General features: G+C 36.3%; 1 protein-coding gene across 11 annotated transcripts in view; it reads left to right on the top strand.

Moving 5' to 3' along the window:
* The window catches only part of ARFIP1 (ARF interacting protein 1), a 43,749-nt gene extending 29,310 nt beyond the window's left edge, over positions 1 to 14,439 (top strand). For all 11 annotated transcript variants that reach the window (XM_074866665.1, XM_074866660.1, XM_074866657.1 and 8 more), the window contains 3 exons: positions 1,331 to 1,488; positions 4,498 to 4,672; positions 12,833 to 14,439. In XM_074866665.1, coding sequence (XP_074722766.1) covers positions 1,331 to 1,488; positions 4,498 to 4,672; positions 12,833 to 12,988 — 489 coding nt within the window. In that variant the 3' untranslated portion in view covers positions 12,989 to 14,439. The remainder of the gene's footprint in view (positions 1 to 1,330; positions 1,489 to 4,497; positions 4,673 to 12,832) is intronic.
* The last annotated feature ends 1,168 nt before the right edge of the window (positions 14,440 to 15,607 follow it).

The following is a 15,607-nucleotide window of genomic DNA, read 5'->3' as shown; positions in this document are numbered from 1 at the left end:
GGGGCAGTCCTGCTGCTGTTGTCTCTGCCTGTATGCTCTGATTTCTTCCCCATGCCAGCGCTTGTGTTACTGTGTAGCTGGTAATGTTAGAGCAAAACCAGCTGAAAAATACTGGTTTTATTTCAGCAAGGCCTGTAGTGATTTAACTGGCTGCTTTTGCCACTGAGGCAGCTTGCAAAGCAAAGGCAACAGATCCTTAGCAGTGTTTACAGGGCTCAGCTCATGAAAACTTGCCCTAAATTCTCTCCCTTTTTTTCTTCCCCTTCAAATTGCTTACTTCCACTGCACCTCCTTTACTAGAGCATTCTTCCCTTACCATTGCCCATTACCCTTACCCTCGTGAAGTTGTTAATGTTAACATGAAATATCTTTTGGCTTTGGTGTTTGTGTTCTAGACAGATGAAAGGGAACTGGGAGAATGCAGCACTTCTGAGTCAGTTGTTGGCAGTGTGCAAGCCTAAGATGACCAAGTTCCAAATATGAACGTAGTGTGTTTTACAGCCATTACAACCAGAGATTGTACTCTTTTGTGAGAACTCCCATCTGCAGAATATGAAGATGCCATATGGATGACATAAATATAATAATTGGACTTGTTTGGCATCCATGCATTTGGAAAAATCTTTGCAGCCTTGGTCAGAGCTTACACTGCTGTTAACAAAAAGACATGAACAAACATATGTCCAAATGTGACTGAAATGCCTTGGAAATAATTTTGCCCTTGTCCCTTCAAAATTTATGGCTGAGCTACATTATCATTTTTATTTGCTATCCATTATAATGCTCTGTTCTTCAATTATTTACAGCCTGTTAAACTGGGATAGATGTTGGAGTGTTTTGCAATGCTCTTTTCCAGAATGTAAGAATAAAACTTAAGAGCTAATTAATGCTGTGTGCCCTTGTGAATTTAGTTACATTACTGTATTTAATGTAGTGGTGTCTCTGTTGGTATTAAAGCGTCACCTAGACAACCAGATGCTGGATTAAAACCCTGCTGAATGACAATGTAAAGATTACATTAGCACTTTCCTTTTAAGTAACATTCAAGACTTCAAAGTGCAGAAAAATCACGTTATAAGATAGGATTTAACATCGTTTGTGGTAACAAAATTGTAAACCATGGTTTGCTGATGTTAGAGAGATTTCATAAAAGCTGTGAACTGAATGTTGTATTGTTTAATTATGTTGTATTATGGTTTAATCATAACCATACCCAAACAGAAGTGGAAAAACTGCCACATCTCTGTGTTTGTATTTTTTGTATAGTTGGTGATGAGTTTTATGACTTTAAATGATCTACAGTTTTGTTTTCTCTGCTCTTTGTTTATAGGAGGAGTTTGGCTACAATGCAGATACGCAGAAACTTCTAGCTAAAAATGGAGAAACTCTTCTTGGGGCTATTAACTTTTTTATTGCCAGTGTGAATACATTGGTGAATAAAACAATTGAAGATACATTATTGACTGTGAAACAGTATGAAAGTGCCAGGTAGCTATTCTGTGTCTAGCTGTTTTCATTACAAACTAATCTTCAGGAAACAGACTTTGTATCAGCTAGTCCTTGTATTTGAGTGACTAACCTGTCAGATAACTAAATCCTAATTATATGATAGTCGTGTTATAAGGTTTTTAACTGCCTCATTCCATATACCTTCAAATGTTTTGTAAGTGTTCTGCTCTAGACTTAATTTTACTACTTAGTTCTAGAAGTAATTATAGCTATTTTTCCTACCTGCTGGGTTAAAGTGGCTTTCTAAGCAGTGTGACAGTGCAAAATTAACCCTTTTATCCAGCTACATTGCAATAGGTTAAATAGTCTGTTTGACTGAAAAACATTTAATCTTGTGCTTCTGTTGATGCACAATATGAATAATTCGCACTTCAATTTTTATGCAGGAGTTGGAGGCTTGGTCAGAAAGGGGAAAATAAAAAAGAAATTTCTTAGTCAGTAAATAAGATCTAGCAGTAGATAATGGGTTTCCTGCCCTGGAGAAGGTTACTTTTGGATGTGGCATAGTACTCTAAAGCCAAGTTCCCTTTTCCTGCCAGGGTTTGGACTTCTGGTCCTTTCTGATGCTTGGTTCCATTTTGACTTTCTTTCATTCACTTAATAGGTTAAAGTTTATTTCTTTTAATTTGCCAAAGAATGTAGTTTATGCATATAATTTTTCGTGTTGGGGGGGCTGTCAAAAATTGCACACTGCTTGAGTTTTGAGGTTCTTTCCCCCTCTTCTTCTAATTGTTCTGTTCTAATGCTTATTTATAGGCAGTATAATAAGTTACTGTTCTGATATTTAGGTACACTTTCAAAAGGCATGAAAAGCAGAATTAATATTAATATAACCTATAGCTTTGACACTAAAGTATTATAAAAAAAAAAAAGTTGCTTCTCACATTTTCCAGGTATCCCCTTGAAAATTTATGCAAAATACATCTGCTATGATTGTTCTTGCCAGTCAGTTTCAGTATATGGGTCTTCCCTCCTGAAATACCTTCATTACTTTCCCTTTCTGTTCATTAAAGAAATAAAGTATTTTGCCATTTCAATAAGGCAAATAAATTACAAAGATTCTTCTCTTACATATGCAGTCCATCATTTTGCAGTGTGAAAATAAGTCACGTTTTTTTCTGTGCCTCATCTTCCCCGTCCCCAGTTGCACTTCAGCATTCATCTATTCCCTTCTTCTATCAACTCTATTGGCTTGTTTCCTTTTTGGAATTAAGTCATAAACTCTTTAAATAAAGCCTGAATCATAGTGTCAATGAGAATCAAGAAGAGCCCTGTGAATATTACTCCTTTTACCTCTGAAAATGTTGCATTTTATTTTGTGGCAGTTATACCAACTGAAAAGTTGGTTTTTATAACCAGTTTTTATTCTTGATTTGTTTCCAGTTTGAGAAATGTCTGTGAGAAAGCATATTTGAAAAGCCAGAAATAGGGTGGTTTGTTCCATTAAAATTGGCATCTATCATATGCTGATATGCTAGGTTCCATTATTTGAGAGCTACAAAAGTAGTATGGAACGAAGAGTGAGGCTTTGGGCAGGGCTGCCCATGACCTTGAAGTGATTTTTTGTTATTGTCTGTAACTTTACCTGGTTGAGTGCTAGATGGCTGTGAACAAAGGAGCCCATGTTGCATAAGAGGAGGAAGAAAAAAGTTTGAGGCTGTTACTGCATTTGTCTCATCCACTTGCAATAATGATTTAAATTATAAAAGTAGTTTATCTGGCAAGGATCCAGTGTTTGGTAGACTTGTATGTAACACTGGAAAGCAGAAGATTAATTTAGTGATACAATCTTTAAACTACTAATGTTCCATAGGTGCTTTTCCCCACTTACAAATGCTATATGTTGATGAATAGAAAACTTAAATAAACGTATCTTGGAAAAAAAGCCTGCTTAATGTTTTTGAAGACAAAACTGAATATTCAAACTTCTGTATTAAAAAATACTTTTAAGACACTTTTTTTTTCCCCATTAAAATTATAAAGACGGTATGACTGGTTCATTTCTATTCATGTAATAAAATAGTACAGTCTAATATGGAAGCATATCAAGGAGGTTTATAACTTTTTTACTAAATAGTGGTATATGAAGACTAGCTGGTTCAGTTAAAACATTTGTCAGGTATCTGCAGGCAAGAGTCTATACCATAACATCAATTCTGGTTTTGCTGGCAGTATCCAGGATAGATAATTTGGTGAGAACAAGAGTAAATTAGAAAATACTTTTCATCTGTCTTACCTAGAAGTAGGATATATACCTTTGGTGCAGAGTTAACTTAAATATTTACCCAGCTGTTAGTCTTAACTTTCTGTCTTTCTCTTCCCTTATCTCCTTCAGTGGTGGTATTGATCCAGAGTCTGACTTCCCTAGGAAAATAAGATAGGTCCTCAGTAGAGTATAAATAATGCATCATCTTTTTGCAGCCTGTTTATCCATAGGGCAGACAAGTTCCCACAAAACTATTTGTGGAAGAACTGTAAAACTCTTCCAATTAATATATACAGAGGAGCCTAGAGCATGCTGAAAAAGCCTCAAGACAGTTTGGTAGAAGTGAGCCGTTGCTTAAACATCTGCTTGAAGGGGATGTCCTGCTCTTGGTGCTTCTCTTGCTCTCAACACAAACTCTTCACTGAACTGATTTACCAGCAGAAGAATAACCTGGAAAAAAAACGGACTAGCTCTATCTGGGTTAATAAGCAGAGATGTCTCAGGAAAGGCTCTGACTGCTGAAGCCAGCACAAAACAGGTTGGGAGCATGTGGCTGAGACAGGAACAAAAATGGGGGCGTACTTCAGGCAGCTTTATACAATGTACTAAGGGGTGGTCTTGCTTGATGAATAGGAAGGGAGGGGGGGAAACTTGCTGAGTTTCTTATTTTTTCCATAGTTGATTGTTTTGTTCATCTTCTATTGTGCTTGGCTCTATATGTGAGGTCTGTTTTAAGACACTTTGCCTTTAGGGGTTTTTTTCCTCCTCCTGTTTCTTCTCAGGATTGAATATGATGCCTATCGAACAGACCTAGAAGAGCTGAATCTTGGCCCTCGTGATGCAAGCACTCTGCCAAAGATTGAGCAATCACAACAACTGTTTCAAGTGCATAAAGAGAAATACGACAAAATGCGTAATGATGTATCTATCAAATTGAAGTTTTTGGAAGAAAATAAGGTAAGATACAACTTCTGATGTTATATTTAGTTTTGTCCTGTAAGTTTCTGCTTTGCAAGAAATTTAGTTGCTAGATCTTAAAATATATCTTAATTTAAAAGCAGAGTGAGCAAAGAAAATAAGCTGAATTTTCTGAGTTCTTGCTGTATCACTGGAGCATGCACTTTTGAAGTAGGCAACCTTAAAAGTCCCTAATCAAGCTGCTCCAACTACAAATGGCAAACATTATGGCAGTAAGTTTCTTGTTGATACGGGAGGTTTCAAGTTTGGAAAAGCATTACTTTTCCAGTTTATTGCATTTAATGGGTAAATGAGTCGTATAACTACTGATTTAACATTCAGTGTCGTACTTGTATTTGACAACACTGTCATATGATATGCACAAAGAATGTGAAAGTTAAGCTTTCTTTAAACTAATAACTTGAACTGAGAACTACAACTTTGTATAATTAGTGCTCTTATAGTTTCTTAATTTCAAACAGGGCTCTTGAACTGTTCATATGAAGTTGTTTTTTCTCCATATGTGTTTATTCCAACCGTACCATTTCATCTATACCCTCTTAATGATAGGATTCTTACCCCTCTTATTCTGTCTACCAGGCAACAGTAGAATTGCCATAGAGAACACACTTAAACTCTGCTTTCTTAAACAAATCCTTCTAAATTGTTTCCAATTGGATGTAAAAATGATGGTCTTTCAAGATCTGATTTTTGTTCATACTGGTAGTAAATGAGATGATTGTAATCATCTGTGACTGTATGTTTCCTTGGTCTTGGGAGGAAAATGTGGTCAAAACTCACATAAAAGATATCAGTATGTCAGTTTGCCACATCTAGCATGGGGTTAACATTTTCAGGATGGTTAATTCATGTATTTCAAAGATCTGAATGTAGGTAACAACTGCCTGTCAGAGAATACAGGAGTGGCCCCAAATGGCAACAGTAGTAAATCACACTCCTTGCATAGAAGGAGGAAACTTCAAGGGGAAATCATGGGGACAAGCTAAACCAATTAAAACTGATTATGATTCTGAATTTTTGAATATATTATCACATACACAGTTGCATTAGCTACTTAGAACAAAGATGGAAGACAGGTAAGAAACATGAACCGTCAACAAATGAGACGAAAAAAGTGGAGAAAATCAACAAACCTTTTGGTTTCCAAAACAATATATGCTAAAAATGTAGCTCTTGAGCAGTTACTTCATATAGGCATTTGCGTTAGGATCAGGGGTCTGGAATCACATAGCCATGGAGAGTTGATGAAACCGGATCATCAGATAATTAAAAACTGGTATTGCCCTGACTTTCATTTGTTGTTCTTGATGAACTTGTAGTTAATTAACTTTCAACTTGAAAAAATTTATATGGAAACTAATTTTCTTGAACAAGCTGAAGTTTAACCTGAATGCTGATACTTATGCTTAAATTAGAAAATGCTCATAAGAACTGAGTTTTAACACTATGCTAAGTTGAAAATGGGTATACTGAAGGTACTGAAGGTGTCCTTTTTTTTTTCCCATTTGTTTTCATCTTCTACTAAGTTGTGTGCTACTAATATAATGTACTTTTGTTGAAATTGTGTGATCCTTCTAGCTCTTATCTGTACAGGAATTCTGATGCTTAAGTTCAAATTGGTTGAAAATAGCATTTATTGGGCTTTCTTTTGGTTTGCATTATATAGCAGATTGATCAATTTATGTCGGTACAGATAGGACAACTTCAGAGTGAAAGCATTTTATTTCCATCTTGTACAAAAAAATTCCATATTTAAAAAAAAAGATAATTTAGGGAACATTAATGAAGTTTTCTTCCTAGTGACAGTCTTGAATTAGATCAAGCATCCTGTTAGCAGTCACAGCCTACAAATTTTGTTTCTGAAAGAGATTGTTTTTTCCTTCCTGGCTTTTCTTTTAGATTAATACAGAGGGAACTTTCACATGCTTAAGCCTTTTTATCACTGGCTGACATTTCTCAGTTTTGACGCTAGAGATGTCAAAATATTTACTAAAGGGTGTATGTAATTTTGTTCCCAAATAAACCATAGAAAGGACTTCCTTTACAGTCAAGTACTGGCTTAAATATAATTATCTACTGAGAGCTTTACTCAGGTAAGCTTTACTTTGGTATTTTCTATTTATTGTATAGGATTCTCCATAGTAAACAATATGTAATCTTAATCCTAATCATAAATTTTCATTTCAGGAGCTTGCATCTCTCTGAAAGTTTTTGTTCTTTTTTGCCCAGAGTGTTTCCTGGGGGGTAGTGGGAGGCAGTGATATCTGAGAGATGATGTTCTTACTAATCTGTCATCTTTATTCCTTTTTCTGGTGTCAACCAATTTTTTTTTTTTTTTTTTTTAAGTTAATGTCAGTGGAAGGGGAACTCCTGTTAGACCTCATACTTGTCCTGTAGCTAGTATTAAGAAACTGGAATGCACAATTGATTTGCCAGACAACTATTACAACCATTGTAAATATTACTTTTAATTTTTAGCCACATATAAAGTGTGACTTCTCTTAAGTCAATTACTTTTTATATTTTAAAGGATTATTAACTCAATAAGTACAGGAACAGTATGTATAGGGACTAGATTATTAAATCTAATGGAAATTAAAATCTCAGATCTTCTACTTTTTCCAAGGGTAGATGATAACAATTGCTATGATTCATCATAATTTAAACATCTATTAAATACAACATGTGCCTAACGTGAAGGAGAAGACAGAAAGGAGGAAGAGCACAGTGGATACAGCTGTATGAGTGTATCTAACACAGCTGCTTCAGGTGTGGGACTAGTGCCCTGTTTAGGAGATGGCTAAACTTCAGAAACTGAAGATTGTGTACGATGTTGAACTCCCAAGTGGAAGGGCGATTTTGATATTATTAAGCTGCTACAGTAGTCCCAGGGAGGGAATTAATCTGGTTATACTGATATGGTATTCTTAATAGTAGGAACTTGCCATTTTGTGTGTCTATCCCCGGGACCATATTGGTACTCATGTGATAGAATAGGAGATCAAAATAAAAGATGATCCCATGAGCAAAATACTGGGTTTACTCAGTCTCTCCAAAGGGCCTTTTTGTAGCCTGTTTTAGAAAGCCTCTGTTGTTGCAAGCTAATTGCATACAAGGCAAATGAGGGTTAGTATTTGAGCAGCTATATTCAAGGCATGGCCTTGCCAGACTCACTAGTATATCAGTTATGATATACTAGAACATGCAAATCTCTAATCATCAACTTTATTAGATGTATCGTCATGGTGCTGAATCCAAATGTGAATGAGTATTTGTTCTAATTAGAGAAGCCTTTTTAGGTAACAAAATGGTATGGTAGCCATATAAATTTTCAGTTGTACTTTGTAAACCTTTGGGCTTCAAGTCTTGTATATATTGGTACAGTGTAGTCTGAAGCTTAGTTGTTATTATCACTTCTGTACTGAAAACAGGATTGTGTAATGAAACCTTGCTATTGCAAAGCAATTAGACAATTTAGGGTTTAATTTTAAATTAGATAAATCAGTTCATGATTATCTCCCAATAAATATGTTTTTACAGTCTGACCAATATTAAACTTTTTTTAAAAATTATGTATTTTTTTTCCTGACGTATTAATGTCAAAACAATCCTCAATGTTCTTTTGTAAATGTACCTCTACTAGACGCACTCAGTTATGTTCCCACCCAAAAGTTTTGTCCCATATTTGGTTAAGCACTGTATATGAGGAGAGCAGTGAAAACTGGGAGGTGATTCAAGCTGTCACTGCAAAGGAACTATAAAGGCAGTTTAACTGGCTGGTGGGCTCCGGTTGGTCTGTGTTGCTGCAAATGTCACCAAACATCCATAATCTAGCTGGCCCTATGTTTAGTGGAAAAAAGGCATTGCATGGTTGCATCTCTTTGTACCTGTTCTCCTGGGTTTGTATGTTAATATTTCAATTAAAAGCCCCAAAGGTTCAGAGAACTGCGTTACAGTAAAGCTGGGATTGCGTTTCTGTCTGTAAAACCAAGATTTACAAGATTTCTAGTCACTTTCATTATAGCATTTGATCTTAAATTTAGGACTGTTTTTTTTTATGTTGCTGCAAAGTTGTCTTGGTGCTATCCCCAGCTGGCAGAGTTCTGTAGAAGTTTGTGGCATTGGGTAATGAGTATAGGAATAGCTGTAAACAAAATCTGTAGCTTACAAATAGTTAATTTTTTTTGTTTGTTTAAATAAGGACGGTGGCCTGTTCTTAGCTTAAAGATTTCTTCCACTGAAAATTTCTTGAAAAGGCATTGCCTTTTTGAGAAAGGAAGAACTGTTATTTATGTATGCACTTGAGAAATGTCAAATATCATTCTGTGTAGAGAAAGAATTTGAATGCAGTTCTGTGAGTTGTACTTCAGGAGTTTGATATTTAAATGCTTACATATTGCTTTCATTTGCAGAAGCAATCTAATGGAAACCCAGGTGACGTAACTGTTCAGACCAAATAACTTCAAATAAAGATAGCTAGGGGAAGGGATTATGATAGTTGTGAGGAGGTACAAACTGACAGAAAGATTAGAATGGGGTTAGTCTTTTTGGTGTTGTTGAGATGGCTGAAACAGTCTGAATGAGGACAATGTAAAGAAATCTCTGCTTATTGTGCCATGGAAAATATGGTGTTTAGAGGGAGGTGGGGGGGAAAAGGCCAATATTTAAAAAGAACTTAAATGTTAAGAGTATCCAGAGGAAATGTGAAAACTCAGTTCCAACCTATATTATCTTCTCTATGTGAAATTTAAGTCTTCTGTTTAGGGCATGCCCATTTTTTACGCTTAATGACAAAGTTCAGTTTTGTTTTGAGATTAAGTTTGCCAAGTCTACTGTGGAGTGCTTACTCTGCTTGTAATTAGGAACAAATAGGTGTATGTAGTTAGTTAACAAGGAACAATGATTTTAAATTATGTTTAACTGTAAAACACCATGGCTTTTTGACAGGCATGCTAGTCATATGTTGTAACCCATATTTTAGCAACATACCATTAACATCCTTTGATTGAAAGGCAAATCTTCAAATGCTCCTTTACTGGCATAGGTGCTACAGTTTAGTGCCCAAGAGTTAGCCTTTAACACTGTAGTCTGACAGTCACTTCCAGACTTTGCAGAAAAAAAAAAAAAGGTGGTCCCTTCATCCTCTATCCCCCTTCCCCCCATTGCCTTCTCTGTTGTGTTTACAAATGTGTTTTTGCAGCTGTGCAGAGAATCAGATTGGGGAACTGGTCCAGGTTAAAGCAAATATGTTGTTGTCTGGTTAGTTTTAATCTAGATCTGTTCCCTGATCCAGCTGACTACATAAGTGCATGCATGTTTTGCCAACAGAGGGCTAAGGTGAAACATAGTGTGGAAGTAGGAATCAATGGCTGGATATGGGATGGGTAAGGCTGAGATTCTTTCATGGGAAAACTGGTTAGGTTTGAACTTGGCTTTAAGTGAATACTTGTTCAGTTCTCAGCCATGATTGCAGGTGTTTTTGCAGTGGACATCAGGTGATTTGAGGTGTTACAGCTTTTTCTCTTTTCTCTTAGCTGGCTGCTGCTTCATAGTAGAGCTTCTTTGTACAGTGTCAGACAGTTTTAAGTAGTCTCTTTCTAGAAATTTAATCTTAAAGTTACCTGAATGAAGCTATGGATAATAAGATCCCACCATCACTTCTGGGATTCACTTAGCAATCAGCTTCGGAAGGAGGAGAGCAGAAGTTGTAACACCTTGAACCTCTGCAACCAGTTTGATAACGATCACAAAATTTACACCACAATGATCTGGCTTGGGGATAGAACCTCATACAATGAGATAGCTCTGGTACTTCAAAAAACCTCACCAAAACAAACATATTTTTTCAGTCCATATCATCTGCCTCTACACTGTGAGTTCCTGCCTCTGTATGTGTGTGCATGCATACTTGAGCCTAGGCCTGACTGAATATAAAATTATCAGAAGTCTTCAGGGCAGTTCACAGAAGCTTTGTGTTAAAAGCTACCCAAACAAAGTACCAAACTTGGTCTCAAATTGATGAACTTGGGCTGGGAGGGTGGGTTAATTATCCTGTTTTATTTGAGTTCCTATAAACAGTATAAATAAAACTCTTGTAATATTTTAATAATATGCTGGAACAGTGAGGGTACTTCTGCATAGAATTCCTAGCATGGATTGTATAAAGTCTTGCATGTCAATGATAAAAGGATCTGCTCAAAAAAAAGACTGTACCTCCTAAATTTTTTTGCTCTCTAAACTTTTAAAAGCAAACCCTTTATGTTGTTGTAACATTTCCCACTTGTATGACATAATATTTTGGGGATGAAAATTTTTGTAGATTAAAAAAATACTTGTATTTATATACATATGTTCCCACACAAACTGAAAAAGGGGCCATCTTTTATGACACTGAAAAGCTGAGCTATGTTGGACAAGTGTAGTTAGCTAAATTCTGTATCTCCTAAATGTTAAAATGGCTGTATGTGATAAATTTTGTGAAGTCTATTGTAAACTTAAAAAACATTGTCTTAAGATATGATGTGCATGGTGAACTCCTTCCTAACCATACATACCTCATATTTTTTTTCTTGGAGAGCATTTTGATGGAATAACCTACCATTTTACACCGTTAATGAGGCAAAAAGCCTATTCTTTGACGTGTATTTAGTTAAATCAGCCTGAATTAAGAAAGAAAACATTTTCAAATTTTCAGAGCAAGTTTTCAAATTGTAAGGACAACTATACCAAAAATTGGGCCACCAAAGAGAGATTATCTAAGGTCTGTGCAGTTGTCAGTTTATGGGTAAAACTTAATTTGTGAAATGAGACCGTTCAGTAAAAAGAATAAAATTGTTGTATACTCATAAGAGACTTCAACTTCTAGTGCTGAAACTTTTCTATGTATTATATCTATATGTTTGTAAGCATGCACACATGTAGCCCTTTTTTCTCAAGGTATTTTATTTTTAAAGTATATTATTACACTTCTGTGTAATACTGTAAATGTTACTCCTCTAGTGTAATAGCATGTCTAATATATGTTTGGGTTTTTTTAATTTGATATCTTTTCTTAAATGAAGGCAATAAAGTATTTCTGTATTGCATCGCGTGCGTTTCAAAAAAGCATGTTAGCCAAATAATCTCTTAAAACAGGGACAGCCAACTGGTAGGCATAGGCCACACTTGGCCCAAAGACAGTTTTGCTTCCCAGCATGACAGGAGTAGACTGTCCCTTGTGGATTGTGTTGAGAGATGAGGCAGTAATCCAAAATTTGAGTAGAGAAAGCTTAATCTGCTACCTACCACATCCCACCTGGCTCAGTCAGCCACCCTCTTCCTCCCCATTCTCTTCTGTGGTGGTTAAATGCTGCTGGGCTCAAGGTCTTGTAGGCTGGAAACAGGCCAGCCTACAGACCACCACCTTAGGGATTTGGGCTCTGACACAAGAATAAGGTTGTGCTGGGCTGAGAGTACACTCAAGAACAAAAAGGACAGGTTTTGGCTGCAGGAGAAACTGGACAGATGCCTTTTCAGCACACTGCTGTTCATCATTCACCACTTCAGGTTTACTGGTGTGCTAGGATGAAAATGTAACACTTGTTTAACTTCATCTGTGCTATAGTATGTCATCATAGACTAGACTGGAAGAGAAAAATGGTGATGCCCTCCAGCTGCTCTTGTGCTGTTCTCCCCAAGTTTTGATTACTGCTCTGACCTGTGTGTTGCATGACTACTTTGCACAAATGTTACGGTCAAGATATTGTCCAAGTGCAGTAAATAATCCTGTGTTACGAGAGATGGTCAAGAAATATTGCTGGGAAAAGAACATCAGTTTCATTTGACTTAGGTGTATGTGAGCTGGAAACCAGCAACTCTCTGCAAGGGGGGCAAATAAATGAACTGTGTACTTAAATAATGCATTTCTCAGGTACTGTCTCAGGGAAGTCCATTTGGCCTGCAGGTAGGTATCTTAGACTGAGGGTTGGCATCTAATTTCAAGGAGTGAAGTACTTGTAATCAAGTGTTTGATATTTGATAACATTATGCTGTTTAGTGAATTGATTTTGGTCCATGCATACTGTGTTGGTATTGACTGTTAAGCATACTTTATGAAAACTCTAAATTGCTTTAATGTTAAAGAATTTTCCTTGCCTGCAGGTTAAGGTATTGCACAATCAGCTTGTTCTGTTCCACAATGCCATTGCGGCATACTTTGCTGGGAATCAGAAGCAGCTTGAACAGACACTTAAACAGTTCCACATCAAATTGAAAACTCCTGGAGCAGATGCCCCATCCTGGCTTGAAGAACAGTAATTGGATCAGAGAAGAGGACCCAATGCTAACCTAAAAAATCTTTTAAATCTGATAATTAAGGGTTGGGGTTGAAGGACTGTTGTAGTGATTCTTGCACAGACAGCTTTAATTTTTTTTCCCCCCTTTTATAATACTGTAAAACTGAATTTGGTGGGAAAGTGGGTGACTGTAAGGTAACCAAACATAATTTCTGTCATTTCAAATATAGAGCACTCCTTTTATATGTAAAGATCGGTGGTTATTTCTGAAACTGGGATGGGGGGGAGGAAGGGAGGGAGGGAGAGGGAAACAAAACTATTATAGACTTGCACTGACAAATGATGTTTTTGATTTCTGGTCGTTTTGGTGGCTAGTCAAAATATTTCCAAATGGAGGTTTACATGATTTGTACCGACATCTGGTATTTTATAGACAAATACAGAAAACATCTTTAGTAATTTTCATATGGCTTTTAAAAAGGAGAGAGTGAAAAGAATATTTTGCAGATTAATAATATTAGGCCTATGTGTGATATCTGCATATAAGGCAACAATAACAGATGACTCATTGGCTAGTGGAATTGCAGTAAATGCCTTTTAAAAAGATGTATCTTTCCATCATAGGTTAAAAAAAAAAAAACACTAAAGCAAGAATCACTGTCAGTCTGAGGCTTCTAAGCACACATTTTTGCTTTGCACCAGGTGGCTTGCAGAGTGAGGCCAACCATGCAATGTACTAATTTTGTTTAAAATTTTACTTTCTCTATGAAATAAATACCGTACTAGCCTTAAATCACAGGTATGTGCCTTTTTATAAGATAATATTTTCCACCAGTGTACATAATGCAAGAACCCTTTCACAGAATGGCTTGTCAATTCCCAACAAGGGAAAGGAGACTGTGTAAATGCTGTTTCATTGTACACTTAGAGCAAGTTAAAGCTTTAGTTAACCTTTATGGACAGGTATGATTTTGAGAGAGGAAATTGGGCCAGTACAGTTTTTCTATTTAATTGAAAAGCATACTTTGGTAATGGGATTAACATGGAGGATACTTTTTTAATTTCTCCATCAACTGTGTAGTCCTTAAATGTAAAATTCTATGTCAATTTTATTATAGACATTTTAAATTCAGTATATTGGAGTCCTCATTTGCACATGTTATGTTGCTTTGTGTTCTGTTAAGTATAATGAAATATTTCAGATATGTTATTTACAACGGTGTGGATTGTATGATTTATGTACTGTATGTTCAGATGCCTTTCAGCTGACATTCTTAAAGTTTTCAGTGCTTAACACAACTGTAATGTAACTGTAAATCAAACTTTTTAATCATTCCTTATTAAATTCTTGTCCTGACAGAGCCTTCTTTATGTTTTTGTTCTGTCAGAATCTCTTGTAATAGTTCATTTACGTTCCCCAGAATGTATATCCTATGTGAATTTTGTATTCATATTAAAGGTGTTTGCAGTCAACTTTCCTTGACTTGTGGTGGTTAAGAGTAGAACTCGGCTTCTGCAGTGAAAGCTGAATCCTGTTTTTCTGAGTTGTCACCTCTGCCCAAGAATTTCTGGTAAAGCTGTACAGGGTAGTAACACTGATGCTATTTTATTTCAGCATGATTTAATAGTGTGCAAATTCAGCTTAAATATAAACTCATAGTGAAACAAATCTTTCAGTATATGTAATTCTTGCCTTAAACTTTTAAAGGAAATTTCATTACATTTACAACTCCTGTAAAGCCATTGACTATCGCTGTCTCTGAATTTTGGCATGCATATGGTATGATGGTGCAAAAAAGAAGCTGGCTGTAGAACTGTACAGTTGAGCTAGGCCATGCAGGTAGCAGCATTATAGCAGGGATGAAGAATGCAAACCTACTGACTACAACTGAAATACGAGCTTTCAGAACACTGTAGGAAAAGGATACGTACGGAACATGTGCTCTTGCTTCCTATCTCAGATTCACGTGTCTCCTGCTGAGGATAGTCCCTGCCCAGAAGGAACTGATCTGTCAGAGTGGGTAAGAGTGAACTTGAATCTGAAATTGCCTTATGCAGGAATGACCCATGTGGCATTGTGTAACCCTCAAACTTTTGCAATGGCTTCAAACTGCTAGTCTCTTCACCTGGAAGAAAAGGTTGGACAATAGAGATTACTCACTAAAATCTGTCTGTGTATTGTTTAATACCAGGGGGAAGGAAGAATGACTTCCATTGTGCTCACTGAAGCACAATTCTGATTGTTAGCCTCATCGAGGAGGGTTCTGTGTTCAGCTGATCGATAGGATATTAAACTGATTGCCTTTTGTAGTACTTTAACTTTCTTTCTCTGCCCCCATTCAAATATATGTGCTTATGAAGTAATTGAAGCTCATATCTTATATTCAAAGCTACCTCTTTAGATGTAACCAGATTTAGAAACTTTTGCTTCTGGAGATCATACGAGGCAGACACTTCTGAAGTTTTTAATGGGAAGCAATTACAGTTGTCAGGCTTTATAAAGCTGTATAAATATCTTGAAGTTGTAATGCTGGCATTTATCTAGGCAGACAGTTGTCAGGACGGATTTTTTTGTTTGTTTGTTTGAAGAGGGGGCCATACCAGCCTAGTAGAGTCTTGTCTGAAAGATTTCATCTCTGTT

The sequence above is a fragment of the Strix uralensis genome, chromosome 4 (genome assembly GCF_047716275.1).
Source record: "Strix uralensis isolate ZFMK-TIS-50842 chromosome 4, bStrUra1, whole genome shotgun sequence".
Classification (NCBI taxonomy): domain Eukaryota; kingdom Metazoa; phylum Chordata; class Aves; order Strigiformes; family Strigidae; genus Strix; species Strix uralensis.
The sequence above is the reverse complement of the archived record's forward strand: the minus strand, read 5'-3'. Positions and strand labels throughout refer to the sequence as shown.